Source organism: Schistocerca serialis, chromosome 11 (genome assembly GCF_023864345.2).
Source record: "Schistocerca serialis cubense isolate TAMUIC-IGC-003099 chromosome 11, iqSchSeri2.2, whole genome shotgun sequence".
Classification (NCBI taxonomy): Eukaryota; Metazoa; Arthropoda; class Insecta; order Orthoptera; family Acrididae; genus Schistocerca; species Schistocerca serialis.
In genome coordinates, this window is record NC_064648.1 from 147,910,842 (window position 1) to 147,934,816 (window position 23,975).

At 42.6% G+C, this 23,975-nt stretch overlaps 1 protein-coding gene and 1 non-coding gene across 2 annotated transcripts in view; one reads left to right on the forward strand and one right to left on the reverse strand.

Moving 5' to 3' along the window:
• Positions 1-23,975, forward strand: part of LOC126426557 (high affinity cGMP-specific 3',5'-cyclic phosphodiesterase 9A) — a 279,681-nt gene that overhangs the window by 249,999 nt on the left and 5,707 nt on the right. Inside the window, exons 14-15 of the mRNA XM_050088457.1 lie at positions 8,704-8,927; positions 15,638-15,811. Of these exons, the coding sequence (XP_049944414.1) occupies positions 8,704-8,927; positions 15,638-15,811 (398 nt within the window). The remainder of the gene's footprint in view (positions 1-8,703; positions 8,928-15,637; positions 15,812-23,975) is intronic.
• Trnal-caa (transfer RNA leucine (anticodon CAA)) lies at positions 18,656-18,730 on the reverse strand. The gene has a single exon. It is a non-coding gene; the product is annotated as a tRNA-Leu (tRNA).

Here is a 23,975-nt window from a genome sequence, read left to right on the forward strand (position 1 = left end):
TAATGCTATATGCAGCACTTTAGTCTTACAGTCAAATTCATTTTTTTTTCTTATTCTGGTACGGATTTTGTGATTTTAGGCATCTTCGGAAGGAAACATTCACTTTAAAAATATATGGCTTGCGATGTATTTGTACGAGGTTAATGAAATTTTAATACATTATAGCCAAATATATTGTTAATGTAAATCTCAAGTTACAACACTTTCTGATCACCCAAAAAAACACGATAGTGCAAAATAAATTGCCGGCCGAAGTGGCCGTGCGGTTAAAGGCGCTGCAATCTGGAACCGCAAGACCGCTACGGTCGCAGGTTTGAATCCTGCCTCGGGCATGGATGTTTGTGATGTCCTTAGGTTAGTTAGGTTTAACTAGTTCTAAGTTCTAGGGGACTAATGACCTCAGCAGTTGAGTCCCATAGTGCTCAGAGCCATTTGAACCATTTTGCAAAATAAATCAATAATCATGAACCATGGACCTTGCCGTTGGTGGGGAGGCTTGCGTGCCTCAGCGATACAGATAGCCGTACCGTAGGTGCAACCACAATGGAGGGGTATCTGTTGAGAGGCCAGACAAACGTGTGGTTCCTGAAGAGGGGCAGCAGCCTTTTCAGTAGTTGCAAGGGCAACAGTCTGGATGATTGACTGATCTGGCCTTGTAACAATAACCAAAACGGCCTTGCTGTGCTGGTACTGTGAACGGCTGAAAGCAAGGGGAAACTACAGCCGTAATTTTTCCCGAGGGCATGCAGCTTTACTGTATGATTACATGATGATGGCGTCCTCTTGGGTAAAATATTCCGGAGGTAAAATAGTCCCCCATTCGGATCTCCGGGCGGGGACTACTCAAGAGGATGTCGTTATCAGGAGAAAGAAAACTGGCGTTCTACGGATTGGAGCGTGGAATGTCAGATCCCTTCATCGGGCAGGTAGGTTAGAAAATTTAAAAAGGGAAATGGATAGGTTGAAGTTAGATATAGTGGGAATTAGTGAAGTTCGGTGGCAGGAGGAACAAGACTTCTGGTCAGGTGACTACAGGGTTATAAACACAAAGTCAAATAGGGGTAATGCAGGAGTAGGTTTAATAATGAATAGGAAAATAGGAGTGCGGGTTAGCTACTACAAACAGCATAGTGAACGCATTATTGTGTCGAAGATAGACACAAAGCCCACACCTACTACAGTAGTACAAGTTTATATGCCAACTAGCTCTGCAGATAACGAAGAAATTGAAGAAATGTATGATGAAATAAAAGAAATTATTCAGATTGTGAAGGGAGACGAAAATTTAATAGTCATGGGTGACTGGAATTCGAGTGTAGGAAAAGGGAGAGAAGGAAACATAGTAGGTGAATATGGATTGGGGGACAGAAATGAAAGAGGAAGCCGCCTGGTAGAATTTTGCACAGAGCACAACATAATCATAACTAACACTTGGTTTAAGAATCATGAAAGAAGGTTGTATACATGGAAGAACCCTGGAGATACTAAAAGGTATCAGATAGATTATATAATGGTAAGACAGAGATTTAGGAACCAGGTTTTAAATTGTAAGACATTTCCAGGGGCAGATGTGGACTCTGACCACCATCTATTGGTTATGATCTGTAGATTAAAACTGAAGAAACTGCAAAAACGTGGGAATTTAAGGAGATGGGACCTGGATAAACTAAAAGAACCAGAGGTTGTACAGAGATTCAGGGAGAGCATAAGGGAGCAATTGACAGGAATGGGGGAAATAAATACAGTAGAAGAAGAATGGGTAGCTTTGAGGGATGAAGTAGTGAAGGCAGCAGAGGATCAAGTAGGTAAAAAGACGAGGGCTAGTAGAAATCCTTGGGTAACAGAAGAAATATTGAATTTAATTGATGAAAGGAGAAAATATAAAAATGCAGTAAGTGAAACAGGCAAAAAGGAATACAAATGTCTCAAAAATGAGATCGACAGGAAGTGCAAAATGGCTAAGCAGGGATGGCTAGAGGACAAATGTAAGGATGTAGAGGCCTATCTCACTAGGGGTAAGATAGATACCGCCTACAGGAAAATTAAAGAGACCTTTGGAGATAAGAGAACGACTTGTATGAATATCAAGAGCTCAGATGGAAACCCAGTTCTAAGCAAAGAAGGGAAAGCAGAAAGGTGGAAGGAGTATATAGAGGGTTTATGCAAGGGCGATGTTCTTGAGGACAATATTATGGAAATGGAAGAGGATGTAGATGAAGATGAAATGAGAGATACGATACTGCGTGAAGAGTTTGACAGAGCACTGAAACACCTGAGTCGAAACAAGGCCCTCGGAGTAGACAATATTCCATTGGAACTACTGACGGCCGTGGGAGAGCCAGTCCTGACAAAACTCTACCATCTGGTGAGCAAGATGTATGAAACTGGCGAAATACCCTCAGACTTCAAGAAGAATATAATAATTCCAATCCCAAAGAAAGCAGGTGTTGACAGATGTGAAAATTACCGAACTATCAGCTTAATAAGTCACAACTGCAAAATACTAACACGAATTCTTTACAGACGAATGGAAAAACTAGTAGAAGCCAACCTCGGGGAAGATCAGTTTGGATTCCGTAGAAACACTGGAACACGTGAGGCAATACTGACCTTACGACTTATCTTAGAAGAAAGATTAAGGAAAGGCAAACCTACATTTCTAGCATTTGTAGACTTAGAGAAAGCTTTTGACAATGTTTACTGGAATACTCTCTTTCAAATTCTGAAGGTGGCAGGGGTAAAATACAGGGAGCGAAAGGCTATTTACAATTTGTACAGAAACCAGATGGCAGTTATAAGAGTCGAGGGACATGAAAGGCAAGCAGTGGTTTGGAAGGGAGTAAGACAGGGTTGTAGCCTCTCCCCGATGTTGTTCAATCTGTATATTGAGCAAGCAGTAAACGAAACAAAAGAAAAATTCGGAGTAGGTATTAAAATTCATGGAGAAGAAATAAAAACTTTGAGGTTCGCCGATGACATTGTAATTCTGTCAGAGACAGCAAAGGACTTGGAAGAGCAGTTGAATGGAATGGACAGTGTCTTGAAAGGAGGATATAAGATGAACATCAACAAAAGCAAAACAAGGATAATGGAATGTAGTCTAATTAAGTCAGGTGATGCTGAGGGAATTAGATTAGGAAATGAGGCACTTAAAGTAGTAAAGGAGTTTTGCTATTTGGGGAGCAAAATAACTGATGATGGTCGAAGTAGAGAGGATATAAAATGTAGGCTGGCAATGGCAAGGAAAGCGTTTCTGAGGAAGAGAAATTTGTTAACATCCAGTATTGATTTAAGTGTCAGGAAGTCATTTCTGAAAGCATTCGTATGGAGTGTAGCCATGTATGGAAGTGAAACATGGACGATAAATAGTTTAGACAAGAAGAGAATAGAAGCTTTCGAAATGTGGTGCTACAGAAGAATGCTGAAGATTAGATGGGTAGATCACATAACTAATGAGGAAGTATTGAATAGGATTGGGGAGAAGAGACGTTTGTGGCACAACTTGACCACAAGAAGGGATCGGTTGGTAGGACATGTTCTGAGGCATCAAGGGATCACCAATTTAGTATTGGAGGGCAGCGTGGAGGGTAAAAATCGTAGAGGGAGACCAAGAGATGAATACGCTAAGCAGATTCAGAAGGATGTAGGTTGCAGTAGGTACTGGGAGATGAAAAAGCTTGCACAGGATAGAGTAGCATGGAGAGCTGCATCAAACCAGTCTCAGGACTGAAGACCACAACAACAACAATCAAAAACTTTGTCATATCGTGGAAATTTCAATCAAAAATTCTTACTCATTACCTGTGTTACTTCAAAATAGGATCAAATAAGATCAAAATACAGCTATAGTATTGGAATAAACCAAGTTTAAAGGGCAATGTGCCTTTCATTTATTTTCTATTGTGAATGAGTGGTGAGTCATGAAAAAGAGCTAGTTCATTTCAGGGAGTGAACAGTTCTGATGCGATCTCTGAAAAGAACAGTTTTGCCCATCTCTACATTGTATAGCTGAGTGTTGCTCTGTAGAGGAGCCTTTCAGTGCTGTTTGCGTGACTTTTTGTGATTTTTTCCTGAAAGCTATAGTATAAGGTAAATACTTTTGATTTACCCAAATTTATGAAGGAAAACGTAACATTGGAACGAACAGAATTCCAGTTTGAAACAAAAGGAGCCATTTCTGCAGTAAAATGGATGGATAACCGTCCAGTCACTTTCCTGTCCTCAGTTCATGACCCTTGAGAAACAGACACAGTGAAAAGGAAAAACAAGGATGGTACTAGTACAGAGATTTCTTGTCCTGAAGTTGTGGCAGAATACAACAAAATAATGGGTGTTGTCGATAAGTTTGATCAATTACGAGACAGGTATGCTATTGTCAGACGTTCTGTAAAATGGTGGCACAGAATATTTTATTTCCTGGTGGATGTTGTTGCAGTGAACAGTTTTATCCTGCGGAAAATAAGTAAAAGAGAAAGCGGGCAGCATGATCAGCTGCATCTAGCCAGACAACTGATCGCTGGCTTCTCATCCCGAAAAAGGTGTGGACAAAAACCTGTATTTCTGGCAAAAAGGCTATTTGCAATTTGTACAGAAACCAGATGGCAGTTATAAGAGTCGAGGGGCATGAAAGGGAGGCAGCGGTTGGGAAGGGAGTGAGACAGGGCTGTAGCCTCTCCCTGATGTTATTCAATCTGTATACTGAGCAAGCAGTAAAGGAAACAAAAGAAAAATTCGGAGTAGGTATTAAAATCCATGGGGAAGAAATAAAAACTTTAAGGTTTGCCGATGACATTGTAATTCTGTCAGAGACAGCAAAGGACTTGGAAGAGCAGTTGAACGGAATGGACAGTGTCTTGAAAGGAGGGTATAAGATGAACATCAACAAAAGCAAAACGAAGATAATGGAATGTAGCCGAATTAAATCGGGTGATGCTAAGGGAATTAGATTAGGAAATGAGACACTTAAAGCAGTAAAGTAATTTTGCTATTTGGGGAGCAAAATAACTGATGATGGTCGAAGTAGAGAGGATAGAAAATGTAGACTGGCAATGGCAAGGAAAGCGTTTTGAAAGAAGAGAAATTTGTTAACATCGAGTATTGATTTAAGTGTCAGGAAGTCGTTTCTGAAAGAATTTGTATTTAGTGTAGCCATGTATGGAACATGGACGATAAACAGTTTAGACAAGAAGAGGATAGAAGCTTTTGAAATGTGGTGCTACTGAAGAATGCTGAAGATTAGATGAGTAGATCACATAACTAATGAGGAGGTATTGAATAGAATTGGGGAGAAGAGGAGTTTGTGGCACAACTTGACTAGAAGAAGGGATCGGTTGGTAGGACGTGTTCTGAGGCATCAAGGGATCACCAATTTAGTATTGGAGGGCAGTGTGGGGGGTAAAAATCGTAGAGGGAGACCAAGAGATGAATACGCTAAGCAGATTCAGGAAGATGTAGGTTGCAGTAGGTACTGGGAGATGAAGAAGCTTGCACAGGATAGAGTAGCATGGAGAGCTGCATCAAACCAGTCTCAGGACTGAAGACCACAGCAACAACAACAACAACAATGTATGCATTTTACAGCCCATTTTTACTAGACTATTGTGCTTCGAATGATAATTCCTGTCATATCCCTGAGTATTGACCATTCCTGCTTGGACAACCTGTATTTATTAATATAATCATATTTTGAACAATTTCCAGTTAGCGCAGTCCTAAATAATACCTCCAGTTTGTGACAAGTGTCTTCAGGTGTGTGTAAAATAATGTGATTTTCAATGCCTAATAATCACTCCTTGGACATGTAACTAGTGTTAGGTCAAAATTCACATAGCGTCCGTAAGATGTTAAAGTTACATAATAAACTTCATAAAGAATAATAAAAATCACACTGGAGATAGCACAGAATGTGCTGAGACATGTTGTGGTAAAATAAAAGTAACCAAATGGCGTCTTGAATGAGGCAGAATTTCTCAGCAATTCTGATACTTTGTAGAAGTGTGAAATACATTATTAGAGGTCTAACATAAGAATCTGGAGAAGTTTACACAAACTTGTAAATAAATAAATCACTGCATATCCAACCGATTAAAGAATCTTCAGTTTACTCATATTTTCATATATTGTGATATGTTCCCGCGTCAGACAGAACGCCAATACTTCAAACAACATCTTGAGAAAGTCAAGGGGCATAAACTGAGGAACTAAGCCCCAAGCTCTTAGAACTGCTGCTTTGTCACTGTGCTGTTCTGCAGCACACTATGGCTTCCATGTTTGATATAACTCATTTCATGCGAAAATTTTGGACCCTACTGTGTATGTAGCTTGTACGCTGCCCACAGGACACTTAAAACCTACCACTGTTCACAAGACTTACTGTCTTGCCAGTATCATGCATCCAAGTATTCGTTGAGAAATTGCCACCAATCATGAATGACTAAAGGCTGAGAAAGTTGAAGATCACCTACTCTGTGACCATGCCCAGCCTATGCTCAAATCAAGAAAAAGTTTCCTTTGAAAAGCAGAACCTTTGAAGTTCCTTATAGACAATGCAAAACTTTTTCGATGGAAATCCAGACAAGGTTGAATGGAAGTGCGAAAACATCTTCCAGCTGGTCACAAAGACTGGTTAACGACTGGTGTTGGCTGACTGAAGACCTCCCTTAAACCGTGAGGTTTGGCATCAAATGGTTCAAATGGCTCTAAGCACTATGGGACTTAACATTTGAGGTCCTCAGTCCCAAAGACATAGAAATACTTAAACCTAACTAACCTAAGGACGTCACTCACATCCATGCCCGAGGCAGGATTCGAACCTGCGACCGTAGCAGCCGTATGGTTCCGGACTGAAAATTTGGCATCATAGGATAGCAAATGTGAGTGTGTATGGAGAATAACAAACTATGGCACAAGATTTTAAATATGGTTGAAAGAGCAAGTGTTGAAATTCTTCTCGGTAAATGATAACAGCCATACAGTTGCAGGATAAAGATTTATTATAATCCTTGAACATCTCATTTAAAATCCTGAAAACAGTTGACAGGGGAAGTACTGATGCTATGCTGTGTTCGCATCGAACCTCTCTCCATAATTATGTTGTACAAATGGAGATGATGTTTTAACTACTGACGACACCTTTGGCACAATTGTTTTATGTATCTCCACTGCAGGATGTGATTTTAGTGTATTTTACTTCTGATGAAGGTATATTTAGATGTACCGAAACCGTGGTCAAGGATTTTAATAAATCTTTATCCTGCAACTGTTTGGCTGTCATCATTTACCATTTACCATGAACTACGGAACATCTTTGGCAGTCCCCTCTTCGTCTGCTTGCTTGTTCAGTGTGGGACCTCATGCTTGCAAATGGCTTTGCCCTGTGTGTGGTTCAGTTTTGGACACATGTCATCTGGTTTGCACATATGGTCAGTGATATATCTGAATGTTCCTTTTCTAAATACCTCTATGCTGTTTACAATGGTGTAGTGCAGGGCTTCACAACATAAGTGCTCGCGGAGCAAGCTGTGAGCAGCAAGGCGCGAGCACGGAGCAGCGCGAGCACGCAACCCCCCCTAACCGGACCAGAGCGGAGAGTGGGGAGAGTCACGTGGGGCACACAACAGCTGCCGCCAGTCAATGTAAATCCGCGGCCACCTGCAGGGATATCACTCACGAATTATTACTGCGACAAATGAAACAAATAAAGGAGAATGTACACGTGCCACATAATTTTATTAGCTTAGTGTATGCCTCTACATTCGCATTAATTTGTGAACTGTTACACAATGAAAGGTGTCACTGAAGTGTGGGATTCTTGGTTATCTTGTACTTTTTGCCCTTTACAATTGCGTCTATGTTCGGAGTAATTGTTCTTGTGCATTGTAGGCACAGAGTGCAGTTTAAATTTCGATCAGACAATGCGTTTCTCAGGCGCGTCTTGTTACATTTCATTGCAGAGAACAGTTGTTCACAAACATACGTGGAACCGAACATTGATATTATTGTAGCCGCCAGTTTGTGCAAACGAGGAAATCTATCCTGAGGGAAGTGTCTGTAGAATTCCAAAATGTTTTTCTTGTTCTGAAATTTGTCTCTGTATTCTCTGTCACACTGCAGGTCAATAATTTCTTGCTGCAGCTCAGGACGAATCTCTTAAATATTCGCTGAATATGGAGAGAACAGATCAAAATCACTGTCTAGTGCTGTCAGATCTTGAAAGCGCTTGTCGACTAAACTATGTGAATAACGTTCACAGCCTTTGTGAACATCTTGCATGGATGATAATTTAGGAAAATGAGCTAGGTTTCCTGTTTCCAGCTGACTCACCCAAAGTGTCAATTTCATTTTAAAAGCTCGTATTCGATCTATGAAATGATTAATTAGCAGATCTTTACCTTGTAGTGAAATGTTCAAAGCATTCAGATGGCTAGTTAAATCTGCTAAGAACGCGAGATCACATTCAAACGTGCGCGCGCATTTCCCCTCCCTCCCCTCCCTCCCCTCCCTCCCTACTCCACCCCATTGCACCTGCTCGCGAGCACGTGCCTGAGCACACGCGAGTACTCGCGCTCAAAACCGGCCAGTTGTTAAGCCCTGGTGTAGTGGAAAGGTAGGCTTCTGACACAAGTAAACAAACAAGTAAATAAATAAATGTATTATGTCACCACTTGCGAGGAATTTTAGTCAGTGTACTTGTATCCATTGCAGGTGGAGGTCAGCGAGAAGACACTGAAATTCAAAATCGCAACTTCTGAGGGCCCAGTGACGTCAACAACCGGCAGGAAGAGCATCCCCGGCAGTCGCAAAGGCAGCCGCGAGGGCGAGTTTGGCAGTGTGGGGTACTACGGGGGCCGCAAGCGCAGCGTGGTGTCGCCTGCCTCCAGTGGGGGCGGAGAGCTCTGCAATGGGGGCGGCGCTCCAGGGAGTCACAGGTAGGAAGACTCAGGTGTTCCAGGGCCCTGCTGGCACTCCACTGCTCATGTCCATCACACCGCAGGAAGGGTGTTGCGGAGAGCTAGTCAGAGGACGCTTTCGTACACAAAGTTTTTTGTAGCTGTTAGTACTGGGTGGCATACGTAAAAGTAGCCTGTGGAAGTACACTACTGGCCATTAAAATTGCTGCACCACGAAGATGACGTCCTACAAACGCGAAATTTAACCGACAGGAACAAGATGCTGTGATATGCAAATCATTAGCTTTTCAGAGAATTCAAACAAGGTTGGCACTGGTGGTGACACCTACAACGTGCTGACATGAGGAAAGTTTCCAACCGATTTCTCATACACAAACAGCAGTTGACCAGCATTGCCTGGTGAAACGTTTTTGTGATGCCTCGTGTAAGAACGAGAAATGCGTACCATCTTGTTTCCAACTTTGATAAAGGTCTGATTTTAGCCTATCGCGATTGCAGTTTATTGTATCGCGACATTGCTGCTCGCGTTGGTGGAGATCCAATGACTGTTAGCAGAATATGGAATCGGTGAATTCAGGAGGGTAATACGGAACGCCGTGCTGGATCCCAACGGCCTCGTATCACTAGCAGTCGAGATGACAGGCATCTTATCTGCACGGCTGTAACGGATCATGCAGCCACATCTCCATCCCTGAGTCAACAAATGGGGACGTTTGCAAGACGACAACCATCTGCACGAACAGTTCGACGACGTTTGCAGCAGCATGAACTATCAGCTCGGAGACCGTGGCTGCGGTAACCCTTGACGCTGCATCACAGACAGGAGCGTCTGCGATGGTGTACTCGACGACAAATCTGGGGGCTAGAATGGCAAAACATCATTTTTTCGGATGAATCCAGGTTCTGTTTACAGCACCATGATGATTGCATCCGTGTTTGGCGACATCGCGGTGAACGCACATTGGAAGTGTGTATTCGTCATCCCCGTACTGGCGTATGAGCCAGCGTGATTGTATGGGGTGCCATTGGTTACATGACTCAGTCACCTCTTGTTCGCACTGACAGCACTTTGAACATTGCATGTTACATTTCAGATGGGTTATGACCCATGGCTCTACCCTTCATTCCATCCCTGCAAAACCCTACCTTTCAGCAGGATAATACACGACCGCATGTTGCAGGTCCTGTAAGGGCCTTTCTGGATACAGAAAATGTTTGAGTGCTGCCCTGGCCAGCACATTCTCCAGATCTCTCACTAATTGAAAAGTCTGGTCAATGATGGCCGAGCAACTGGCTCGTGACAATACGCCAGTCACTACTCTCGATGAACTGTGGTATCGTGTTGAAGCTGCATGTGCAGCTGTACCTGTACACGCCATCCGAGCTCTGTTTGACTCAATGCCCAGGCGTATCGAGGCCGTTATTACGGCCAGAGTTGGTTGTTCTGGGTACTGATTTCTCAGGATCTATGCACCCATATTGCATGAAAATGTAATCACATGTGAGTTCTAGTATAATATATTTGTCCAATGAATACCAGTTTATGATCTGCATTTCTTCTTGGTGTATCAATTTTAATGGCCAATAGTGTACAAAGAAAATGCAGTGAAATTACAAAACAAGGACCTGAAGTGGACGTACCCGTCATTTGCAATGAAAAATGCACTGAAAAATTCATTTGTAGAAGACACTGAATGTGATCCCCTGGAACATCAGTACACAACTGTACACGTCTAAGCATACACAGATACACGTCGAATAAATTTCGGATATCGATGGCGGCAGCCTCGTGGCTAATATTGTCTTTTGGTTTCTGTATTGTGTGTGGAGGTTTCACAGACCTTGCTTTTCAAGAGTCTCCACAGGAAAATGTCATATGTTGTTAGATCCAGCAAATACAGTGGCCATAAATGTTAGCTGATAGTTCGTTCCTCAGTGAAGACACCATGGACTTGTTCCAGGGATACCTTAGACAGGCGTTACGTTGCCACATGTTGCTGGAAGAAGCAGTATTGTCTTTCATATTCAGTGAGCTGAGCACAAAATGTATCCAAAATTACCATGTAAGCAAACGCGTTGAGGGCAGTGTCAAAAAATATCGGCCCAATGATGCATGTTCCTGTTATGCCTAGCCAAACGCAATTTTGTCATGATGGAGGTGTTGCTGACACACAGTGTTATGGTTCTCCGTTGCCCAGTATCTCGTGATCTATGAATTTACGTGACTAGAAAGACGAAGCTTCATCAGTCATGACGTAATGGAAAGGGTCTAACAAACCATCGTTGATGTTATTCAAAAGCCATGTGCAGTAATCTTCACGTTTCTGACATTCATCCTCCTGTAAGTGCTGCAAAGGTTAGGTTAGGTTAGTGGTGTTTAACGTCCCGTCGACAACGAGGTCATTAGAGACGGAGCGCAAGCTCGGGTTAGGGAAGGATGGGGAAGGAAATCGGCCGTGCCCTGTCAAAGGAACCATCCCGGCATTTGCCTGAAACGATTTAGGGAAATCACGGAAAACCTAAATCAGGATGGCCGGAGACGTAAGTGCTGCAAAACCGTCACATGATATGCCTTCAAGTTAAGACTTTTTAATATCTACTGGCAAATCATCCTACTCTCATGTTCCTGTTCTGGTGGGCCAATTTATGTGTAGACTTCTTTGCGCTTCGAATAATTCTACAGTGAATGTCTGGAATAGCTTCTAAATGAATTTATTGACTTTTTCATTTTGCACAGATCTGTAGGTGCGCCAATTTTTATGCAGCCTCTGTATTGCTCTCTTTGCTGGTACTCTCCTATCTGGGTACTTTGGTGAATGGACGTCTTGTTGCCTACTCAGAGTCATATGGTGCGATTCATGGTCTGCTGCGATTCAGACAGACACTCATTTGGATACGTAGTGTCAGGAACCTGATTCTGCCAGGAGTCTATGGAGACAAGAGCATCACATGCACTTCGGTAGCCAGTGAACGACTTGTGTCTCTCTGTTGACGCCCCAACACAGAGATCATAATACTGCTACAGGCCTGAAAACATCATCGTTGGACCATGGAACAGTGGCACTGTGTAGCAGGGTCCAATGAAGCGTGGCTTCAGTTGTTTGAGGATGATGGACAGATGCGAAAGAAGCATCTGTCCCACAAAACTGTGGATCGCACGTGTTGACAAGGTACTGCCTAGACAGGAGGTGGATCTGTTACAATTGCTCTGTTACAGTTGGGCTGTGTTCCCATGATGCAGATTTGGCCCTATTGTCCAGTTGCAGGGAATAATGACAGATGGGACCAATGACAGGTGTGCATAGTGTGGACCCTCGTGTGGCCATCTTCACCCCTTTCTGGCACTGCATTGAGGCTCTGAGCACTATGGGACTGGATTAGCCTGATGGATATGGTGTGTTTCGATAGGACAATGCCCACATCACTGCTGTTCAGCTGCACAGCTGGCTTGATAGACACCCCAGTGATTTCACAGCCTCAGCTTGGCCCCTCCAGTTCCTTTAGTCTTACCACAGTCGAGCATTCGTGGAATGCTGTCAATACCTATATCCAATCAGTAACCCAGCACTGGCTACGCAAGAAGAATTGTGGGTAGTACTGCGAGATGTGTGGATCGTAATCACTCCAGAATGATTACAACACTCTGTAGAGTCTATTCCTTACCGTTTTACTTGTAATTTAGCCACTAAATCAAAACTTTAGAAAACTTTGATATTTTCAGCTGATGATTTAATTGGCAGCATCACCATATGCCAGCGACGAAGTCGACATTGTTAAATAAATAATGAAAATTTATACACTACTGGCCATTAAAATTGCTACACCAAGAAGAAATGCAGATGATAAACAGGTATTCATTGGACAAATATATTATACTAGAACTGACATGTGATTACATTTTCATGCAATTTGGGTGCATAGATCCTGAGAAATCAGTACCCACAACAACAACCTCTGGCCGTAATGAAAGCCTTGATTCGCCTGGGCATTGAGTCAAACAGAGCTTGGATGGCGTGTACAGGTACAGCTGCCCATGCAGCTTCAACACGATACCACAGTTCATCAAGAGTAGTGACTGGCGTATTGTGACGAGCCAGTTGCTCAGCCACCATTCACTAGACATTTTCAATTGGTGAGAGATCTGGAGAATGTGCTATCCAGGGCAGCAGTCGAACATTTTCTGTATGCAGAAAGGCCTGTAAGGACCTGCAACATGTGGTCTTGCATTATCCTGCTGAAATGTAGTGTTTTGCAGGGATTGAGTGAAGGGTAAAGCCTCAGGTCATAACACATCTGAAATGTAACGTCCACTGTTGAAAGTGCTGTCAATGCGAAAGAGAGGTGACCAAGACGTGTAACCAATGGCACCCCATACCATCACGCCGGGTGACATGCCAGTATGGCGATGATGAATACACACTCCCAATGTATGTTCACCGCAATGTCGCCAAACACGAATGCGATCATCATGATGCTGTAAACAGAATCTGCATTCATCCGCAAAAATGACGTTTTGCCATTCGTGCACCCAGGTTCGTCGTCGAGTACACCATCACAGGCACTCCTGTCTGTGATGCAGCATCAAGGGTGACCGCAGCCACGGTCTCTGAGCTGATAGTCCGTGCTGCTGCAAACGTCATCAAACTGTTCGTGGAGATGGTTGTTGTCTTGCAAACGTCCCCATCTGTTGACTCAGGGATTGAGACGTGGCTGCACGATCCATTACAGCCGTGCAGATAAGATGCCTGTCATCTTGACTGCTAGTGATACGAGGCCATTGGGATCCAGCACGGTGATCCGTATTACCCTCCTGAACCCACCGATTCCATATTCTGCTAACAGTCATTGGATTTCGACCAACGCGAGCAGCAATGTCGCGATACGATAAACAGCAATCGCGATAGGCTACAATCTGACCTTTATCAAAGTCCGAAACGTAATGGTACGCATTTCTCCTCCTTACACGAGGCATCACAACAACGTTTCACCAGGCAACGCCGGTCAACTGCTGTTTGTGTATGAGAAATCGGTTGGAAACTTTCCTCGTGTCAGCACGTTGTAGGTGTCGCCACCGGAGCCAACCTTGTGTGAATGCTCTGAAAAGCTAATCATTTGCATATCACAGCATTTTCTTAAATTAAATATCGTGTCTGTAGCACGTCATCTTTGTGGTGTAGCAATTTTAATGGCTAGTAGTGTATGTTCATGGAAATGAAGTGAGCGTTTGGTGTCATTGGCCAAGAGGCCCCTTACGGGGCAGGTCCGGGGCCGCCTTGGTGCAGGTCTTATTACATTCGAGGCCACATTGGGCGACTTGCACACCGGATGGGGATGAAATGATGATGAAGACAACACAACACCCAGTCCCTGAGCGGAGAAAATCCTCCACCCAGCCGGGAATCGAACCCAGGCCCCTTAGGATGGCAGTCCGTCACACTGACCACTAAGCTATCGGGGCGGACTGTATGTTCATAATTTACACTTACCTTTGCAACAGCATTAATATGATCTGGGTTCTTATTTCGTAATAACGTGAAGCACTTTGCCTCCAACTCTTCTTTTATTTTTTTCAGACACAAGATAATGGACACTGTCTCTGCAGTAGTAACAGCACCATTGAATACACAGACTCAGACATGGATGACAATTAAAACTACAATTATTCAGTGGCCTGCACGTACCTATTTATAAATATCTAATGATCAGCCTATTATGATACATTGTTGTTTAGATTAAATATAATTGCCTATGCTATTTCACAACAAATATAAATTATTTACAGTATTGTAGGAGATTTAGCTTCTACATTTTTAACAACTGATGTTTTGTATTCTCCCACATTTTATAAATTATTTCATTAATATTGCAATTTAACAGTCACCCACATACTTCAATTATTTTAACACTGACAGGAATATCTAATTAATTTTACCTTTTAAATTACTGTTACAGTTTATGCTGAAATTAAAATTTTAATGATGTAAAGGCTTGTCTGCTCCATGCATCCATATTTTGTCAGACATTATTAGTGTAGCCAGTTGCTAGGTTTGAATGAAGGGAAATAGTCTTTAAAAAAATAAAAATTGAGAATTATCTATTCAAAACTAAAGACAAAGCAAAGATTGAAAAGATAAATTACAAATGTATTTATCGGATTGTACAGTACTTCCGTGTACCCTTTTGTAAAATACTATTTGACAGTGGCGTTTACACTACATACTGCAGTTTTGAGGGCTCCCAGAGGAACAAATCGCTATTAATATTACACAACGCCTCCCCGAGATGTTCATCCACACAGCCTATTAGGGGTTCCATTATTTTTTAACAAAGCAAACAATGTAGTTTGTGTACTGTTAGAATAAGAATTTTATGTTTCTATAAAATTGTGTTGAAATGATATAGTTCCTACTTTTATGAAATTGAAAAGATTTTTGTTAATGAATTTTTCTGCTACTTCTTTCTATAAAAGTTTCATATTTGAGGGTGAAAAGGTAAGAAACTACGTTTTGTTCCAGTTCTGTTTGGTCTATGTTACCTGATTTTCAGATTATTATCCACCTCATGTAACAAATTACTAGTGTCTGCATGAAACAGTAATCTGCTAGAAAGGAAACTGTGAGGAGTAAAGATGATACCAACGCAGAGAGTCTCCACTAGTGTGACTTGGCAAACATCCTTGCCTAAGTGGTCCACGAGTGGGTGAGGTAGTCTTGCCTCTCGTTTTCCAGTGGCCGGTCCTCGCTAGACAGCCGCCGCCAGGGCCCGCTGCCACCGGACGAGGCCGAGGAGAACCCTCCGGCACCCGCAACCCAGACTGTCACCGACTACTCGGCTGCTGCTAGCACTCAAGGCACACCCTCTGACAGGGCGCAAGGGCACGCCAAGCCCTCCATACTGGCCAGGTGAGTGATTCATCTCTGACCTGCTCTACACTCAGCCCTTTGAGTCACCTCCAGTTACCTGACTTCTGGGGAAAGGTGAGAGCAAGCAGTACCCCCACCCCAGGAATGACTCTTCATCCATCCAACATCGACCTCCGTCCAATGCAGTCATCACCCGTGTGCATCCATATAGCTTGCCCGCGTTTCCTGACACCAACTAGCAGCCTTCCATTCGGAGATCACCATGGAGCAACACCTTCCTCATCCAATCGGCAGTGACTGTAAAAGAATGGCATGGTTGGTAGCCCAATCTCTCTTCTGACTGCCTTATCCAAAATTCTGGCAAAAGTAATGTATTGTAGAGTAGCTTCACACCTTTGTACAAAAAAAGTTTTAACAAAGTGTCAGTTTGGTTTCCAGAAGGGTTTTTCAACGGAAAATGCTACATATACTTTCACTAATGAAATATTAAATGCTCTGAGTAACTGGAAGTCACCCGTTGGGATTTTTTGTGATCTATCAAAGGCTTTTGATTGTGTAAATCGTGGAATACTTCTAGATAAGCTCAAGTACTGTGGTATGAATGGGACAGTGCTCAAATGGTTTAAATCATACCTAACTGGAAGAGTGCAGAAAGTTGAAATAAACAGTCCACATAATATGCAAAAAACTGGTGATTTCTCAAACTGGGGATCAATCGAGAATGGGGTGCCACGAGGTTCGGTCTTGGGTCCTCTGCTGTTCTTAATATATATTAAAGACTTGCCATTCTATATTCACAAAGATGCAAAGCTGGTACTTTTTGCCGATGATACAAGTATAGCTATCACACCCGACAGACAAGAATTAACTGGTGAAATTGTTAATGATGTTTTTCAGAAAATCATTAAGTGCTTCTCTGCAAATGGGCTCTCATTGAACTTTGACAAAACACGGTATATACAGTTCCACACAGTAAATGGAATGACCCCATTAATAAATATAGACTTCGATCAGAAATTGGTAGCTAAGGTAGAATATTCAAAATTTCTAGGTGTATGCATTGATGAGGGGTTGAACTGGAAAAAACACACTGAGGATCTGCTGAAACGTCTGAGTTCAGCTATTTATGCTGTTAGGGTCATTGCAAATTTTGGCGATATACATCTCAGTAAATTAGCTTACCATGCCTATTTTCATTCTCTGCTTTCATATGGCATCATATTCTGGGGTAACTCATCATTGAGTAAAAGAGTGTTCATTGCACAAAAGCGTGTAATAAGAATAATTGCTGGAGCTCATCCAAGATCATCCTGCAGACACTTATTTAAAGAGCTAGAGATCTTTACTGTAGCCTCACAATATATATATTCACTTATGAAATTTGTTATTAACAATCCGAACGAATTCAAAAGTAATAGCAGTGTACATGGCTACAACACTAGGAGAAAGGATGACCTTCACTACTCAAGGCTAAATCTAACTTTGGCTCATAAGGGGGTAAATTATGCTGCTACAAAAGTCTTTGGTCACTTACCTAATAGCATCAAAAGTCTGACAGATAGCCATATAGCATTTAAAAGGAAATTAAAAGAATTTCTTAATGGCATATAGTAAGTGGGTAATTTCTCAATCTCAAAAAAAAAGAAAAAAAAATTGTATGATGTAATATCTTGTATAGACACCTTTTATTAACCTGACATGATCCACATCATTACGAAGTGTCGTATTCATGATCTATGGAGCAAGTACTAATCTAATCTAATCTCTCTAATCTAAACCAAAATGATGGAAGCGGTTGAGGTAACATAATTGCAGAATGGCAAGGTAGTCATATCACTAAAATGATGGAAGGAATTGAGGTAACATAACTGCATTGAAACAACAAGAATTGTAGAAGTATAGATCTCTGTCTAACATGTCTCCTTGATCCAGTGACTGCAATATCTGTAGTGTTAAAACCTAACAAACTTTGTAAAATTTTGCTAGTTTTATGTTTCCATAAAAGATGTATATCAGAATGGGAAAATTTTAGGTAGGAAAACTAAGTTAATTGTTTGTATACAACTTTTGGAACTCATCTGCAGATTGATGAATTATTTGTTGGCACTCTGTTTAGTGGTACACTTCTTGTTCTTGTGAGAGGAATTCAGGTTTTAATTTTGGAATATGCATGACAAAATAGTGTAGATATTGCTGATAACTTTGTCTTCACATTAATTTTTAATAAACATTATAAATTTCATTTCTTCAAGCCATCATAATTTACAGTCCTTGAACAAATACAAACTGACCGGTTCTTTGTGCCATGACTTGACAACTTTTTCAACTCGACACGTCAGAGCCAAGTGACCAACAATACAACAACTTACATGGTCACTCGAAGATGCTGCAATGACATGTTGATTCTTTTACATACAAACTGATGTATGAATTATTCATGTAAAAAAGCCATTTTTTAAATTACTTTTCAAAACAATGTCACAGACATGAAATACAATCAGTAACTTCAAATACAATACAGTTTGCAAATATGTAGAAAATATAAAAGTAATTTTTTTTAAGGAGTAATAAGTTTTTTGTAGAATTCATGTTTCCTGTATATAAACATACAAGACTATTTTAGTTACACTGCGGAGATTACACTAATGCATAATTACAATTTCTAGACTGTTGAATTACATTGTAAATTTATCTACATATTGTATTCTACAATATGTGACAAAAAAGGTGCACTTCTAGAAAGTGAAATTGTGACACTATTAAGGCGACATGAAAGAAGAACCGAATTCACTTTGATATGCAAACCAGTAGCATTCCAGAATGAGATTTTCACTCTGCAGCAGAGTGTGCGCTGATTTGAAACTTCCTGGCAGATTAAAACTGTGTGTCGGACCGAGACTCGAACTCGGGACCTTTGCCTTTTGCAGGCAAGTGCTCTACCAACTGAGCTACCCAACCACGACTCACACCGCGTTCTCACAGCTTTACTTCTGCCAGTACCTCATCTAATACCTTCCAAACTTTACAGAAGCTCTCCTGTGAACCTTGCAGAACTAGCACTCCTGAAAGAAAGGATATTGCGGAGACATGGCTTAGCCACAGCCTGCAGGATGTTTCCAGAATGAGATTTTCACTCTGAAGCTGGACTCACCTGTGTCAGCAACAATAAACATGGAGGCCCACAGATTGCAGTGGGTCATGTTTCAGATGAGTCTCACTTCTGACTTGGAGGCAACAACCACTGGGTCCATGTCAGGAGGCATAGTGGAGGGCGCCACGAAGAATGATTCCTGGTCTCCCCCACACGTCCCACAATCTTCTGTGATTTTGTGGGGTGCAACATCCTTGGTGCTCACTCACCATTGGTGTTTCAAACAGGTTCCGTGACAGTTGCATGGTAGTGCTCTTCATCAATGCCCACATCCATCCCCTATTTCAACAAGACAGCCCTCATCCTCATACTGCTGTCACCTACTACCAGGCAGCTGTCGATACTCTGCGATGGCCAGCAGCATCGCCTTATCTCTTCACAATTGAGAATGTGTGGGGAGCCATGGAGCAGACTGTCAGGATTCCACGCCCACCCACCAGTCTGTGGTATCTGTATATACAGTTGTAAGCAGCATGGGATGAAGTATCACAGAGCTAAATCCGAGTCCTGTACAATACCATGCTGTGATATCTCGATGCTTGTATTCACAACCACGATGGTCCGACAGCATACTAACATGTACATTTTGTGGCTGTTTTGCACAATGTGTGTTGATCCTTCATAATTGTAAGTGTAATCATGGCACGTGTGGTGCCATCTACCTACCTACCAACAATGATTGGACTATACCTTTTCTTTCTGAGTGCAGCTTATTTTATAGTGACGTGTGTATAATGATTTAACCAAACTCTCCATACAGATATGACAAAATGGACTGATCAACATCGCTTTACAGGGACGAACAAACATACTAATATCTTGTGAAATAAACCTCCTTAGATATAAAAACAATACACCCTGATGATATCACACCTCGCATCATTTCCCTCCCCCTCTCCCTCACCCAACTCCTTCCCCCCCCCTCTCTCTCTCTCACTCTCTCTATCTCTCTCTTACACACACACACACACACACACACACACACACACACACACAGGGTGAGTCGTGTAAGACGTAACACTGCCATTCTTCCGGGGGCGACTGCAAGTATAGACATGGCTTAGCCACATCCTGCAGGATGTTTCCAGAATGAGATTTTCACTCTGAAGCTGGACTCACCTGTGTCAGCAACAATAAACATGGAGGCCCACAGATTGCAGTGGGTCATCTTTCAGATGAGTCTCACTCTGCCTTGGAGGCAACAACCACTGGGTCTATATATACAGGGTGAGTCACCTAACATTACCGCTGGATATATTTCGTAAACCACATCAAATACTGACGAACCGATTCCACAGACCGAACGTGAGGAGAGGGGCTAGTGTAATTGGTGAATACAAACCATAAAAAAATGCGCGGAAGTATGTTTTTTTAACCCAAACCTACGTTTTTTTAAATGGAACCCCGTTAGTTTTGTTAGCACATCCGAACATATAAACAAATACGTAATCAGTGCCGTTTGTTGCATTGTAAAATGTTAATTACATCCGGAGATATTGTAACCTAAAAGTGACGCTTGAGTACCACTCCTCCGCTGTTCGATCGTGTGTATCGGAGAGCACCGAATTATGTAGGGATCCAAAGGGAACGGTGATGGACCTTAGGTACAGAAGAGACTGGAACAGCACATTACGTCCACATGCTAACACCTTTTTATTGGTCTTTTTCACTGACGCACATGTACATTACCATGAGGGGTGAGGTACATGTACACACGTGATTTCCGTTTTCAATTACAGAGTGGAATAGAGTGTGTCCCGACATGTCAGGCCAATAGATGTTCAATGTGGTGGCCATCATTTGCTGTACACATTTGCAATCTCTGGAGTAATGAATGTCGTACACGTCGCAGTACATCTGGTGTAATGTCGCCGCAGGCTGCCACAATACATTGTTACATATCCTCTGGGGTTGTATGCACATCACGGTACACATTCTCCTTTAACGTACCCCACAGAAAGAAGTCCAGAGGTATAAGATCAGCAGAATGGGCTGGCCAATTTATGCATCCTCCATGTCCTATGAAACGCCCATCAAACATCCTGTCAAGGGTCAGCTTAGTGTTAATTGCAGAATGTGCAGGTGCACCATCATGCTGATAGCACATACGTCGACGCGTTTCTAGTGGGACATTTTCGAGCAACGTTGGCAGATCATTCTGTAGAAACGCGATGATGTTGCATCTGTTTGGGCCCCTGCAATGAAGTGAGGACCAATGAGGTGGTCGCCAATGATTCCGCACCATACATTTACAGTCCACGGTCGCTGTCGCTCTACCTGTCTGAGCCAGCGAGGATTGTCCACGGACCAGTAATGCATGTTCCGTAGATTCACTGCCCCGTGGTTTGTGAAACCCGCTTCATCGGTAAACGGGTAGAACTGCAACACATTCTCTGTTAATGCCCATTGACAGAATTGCACTCGATGATTAAAGTCATCACCATGTAATTGCTGATGTAGCGACACATGAAACGGGTGAAAGCGGTGACGATGCAGTATGCGCATGACACTACTTTGACTCAGTCCACCGGCTCTCGCAATGTCCCGTGTACTCATGTGTGGGTTCATGGCAACAGCAGCTAACACACCAACTGCACCCGCTTCTCCTGTGACGGGCCTGTTACGGACCTGTTTGCGTGCTACGACCATACCTGTTGCTTTCAGTTGGCGGTAGATGTTTTGCAGTGTGCGGCACGTTGGATGCTCTCTGTCCGGATACCGTTCTGCATACACCCTGCAGGCCTCAGCTGCATTTCGTCGACACTCGCCATAGATGAGTATCATTCCGCCTTTTCAGAGTTCGAATACACCATGGTCACAGTTCCTACAACACTACACTATCACAGACGTCTGGTAACACGGTGTACTACAGTTGGTCTGCGTGCGGAGACGAATGCAGAATAACAATAGCAGCAAGCGCTACGTGCGGACACTGCGACAGCTAGACCAAACCACAACAGTGCACTACAGCCACACTCGTAAACACGGTCGTCATCGTAAACATGTCCCTGCAGATGCTGCTCGCCGACAGTGGCCCGTGTTTGTTACAACACGCAACTGAACGTCAGAGGTTTCAAGTGTCAACTTTAGGTTACAATATCTCCGGATGTAATTAACATTTTACAATGCAACAAATGGCACTCATTAAGTATTTGTTTATATGTTCAGATGTGCTAACAAAACCAACGTGGTTCCATTTAAAAAAACGTAGGTTTGTGCTAAAAAACATACTTCCGCGCATTTTTGTATGGTTTGTATTAAACAATTACACTAGCCCCTCTCCTCACGTTCGGTCTGTGGAATCGGTTCGTCAGTATTTGATGTGGTTTACGAAATATATCCAGCGGTAACGTTAGGTGACTCACCCTCTATATATATATATATATATATATATATATATATATATATATATATATATATATATACGCGCGCGCGCGCGCGCGCTGAGTCGTGTAAGACGTAACACTGCCATTCTTCTGGGGGCGATTGCAAGTATCGACAAGCGGTGTTCGGTGAATCATAGCCGACTATGGGGCACATACTTTGGTACATACACAATACTCAAAACGTTTATATTGACCGAGATAATGAGACAAGTACATGTTTTTTAAAAGGGACGCTGTACTTTTTTTTTACCATCATTTGAATGCTCTGGAAGAGATGCGTATAGCGATGTAACGCATGTTGCTATTGTGATTCAAACTTCGCTTAAAAGACGCTGGGAAATATTGTACGATTGAAGGTCGAGGTGGTCGGAAGCGGGTGCGCACTGTAAACACGCCTCGCGCGACCCGCGAGATGAGTTGCCGTGCTCTATGCAGCATGCACGGCCTACGCTACGTACGTAAATCCTCATACGCCCTCTTTTAAGCAAAGTTTGAATGGTTCAAATGGCTCTGAGCACTATGGGACTCAACTGCTGACGTTATTAGTCCCCTAGAACTTAGAACTACTTAAACCTAACTAACCTAAGGACATCACAAACATCCATGCCCGAGGCAGGATTCGAACCTGCGACCGTAGAGCAAAGTTTGAATCACAATAGCAACATGCGTTACTTCACTATAACGCGTCTTTTGCAGAGCGTTCGAATGATGGTAAAAAATGTATAGCGCCCCATTTAAAAAAACATGTACTTGCCTCATTATCTTGGACAATATAAACGTTGTGATTATTGTGCATGTACCAACGTATGCGCCCCATAGTCTGCTACGATTCACCGTAAACTGCATGCTGATATATATATATATATATATATATATATAGAGAGAGAGAGAGAGAGAGAGAGAGAGAGAGAGAGAGAGAGAGAGAGGGGGGGGGGGGGGGGGGGAGCGAGATGGGGTGAACATAAATATAACCAACAAACTGCATGGACAGAGTCCTGACTGGAAATCGAGGAAGAAAGCTACTATGAACAAGTGTCTAGAAATGCATGATTGCCACAATAGATGGGGCTGAGGAATGAAACTTCCTCTGATCACGTGCCATGAGTTCCTTGTGTGTTGCAGACTGTGTGACTCACACAGCATACTGTAAACAGCAGAATAGTTCCGTAGTCAGTTGGGGAACAAGCCGAGATCGTGTTTGTATACAACAGGCAGATGGAAACTGTGAGATGCAGCACTGCTATTAGAAAACAAGTACCCTCACAGGCACCGGCCACATCACATAACATTTCCAGCCTTTTTTGTGTTTATGTGTAATCATGGACCCTTTCACACAGATGAACGTGCAGAAAAATGGCAGACTGTGTGAGCAGGCAACAGGCATCATATTAGCCAAAGTACGATTGTGTGTACCGTAACTGACGACCGCTGCTGTGCCTATCACATACAAGTGCAAGGGTTATCAGTAGCCGATTCCCCTCTATGGGAAGGATTTTTGCATCAGACCATCACAATTATGGAGTTTCTGTCATCAGTCCTCTTTACCAACAAAACAACCTTTACCAGAACTAGCATCATCAATCTGCATAACAGACGTCTGTGTCCTACAGACATGGAACTTTTATTCATAGGCAGCACCATGTACCATGGCAACAATGCATTTCCA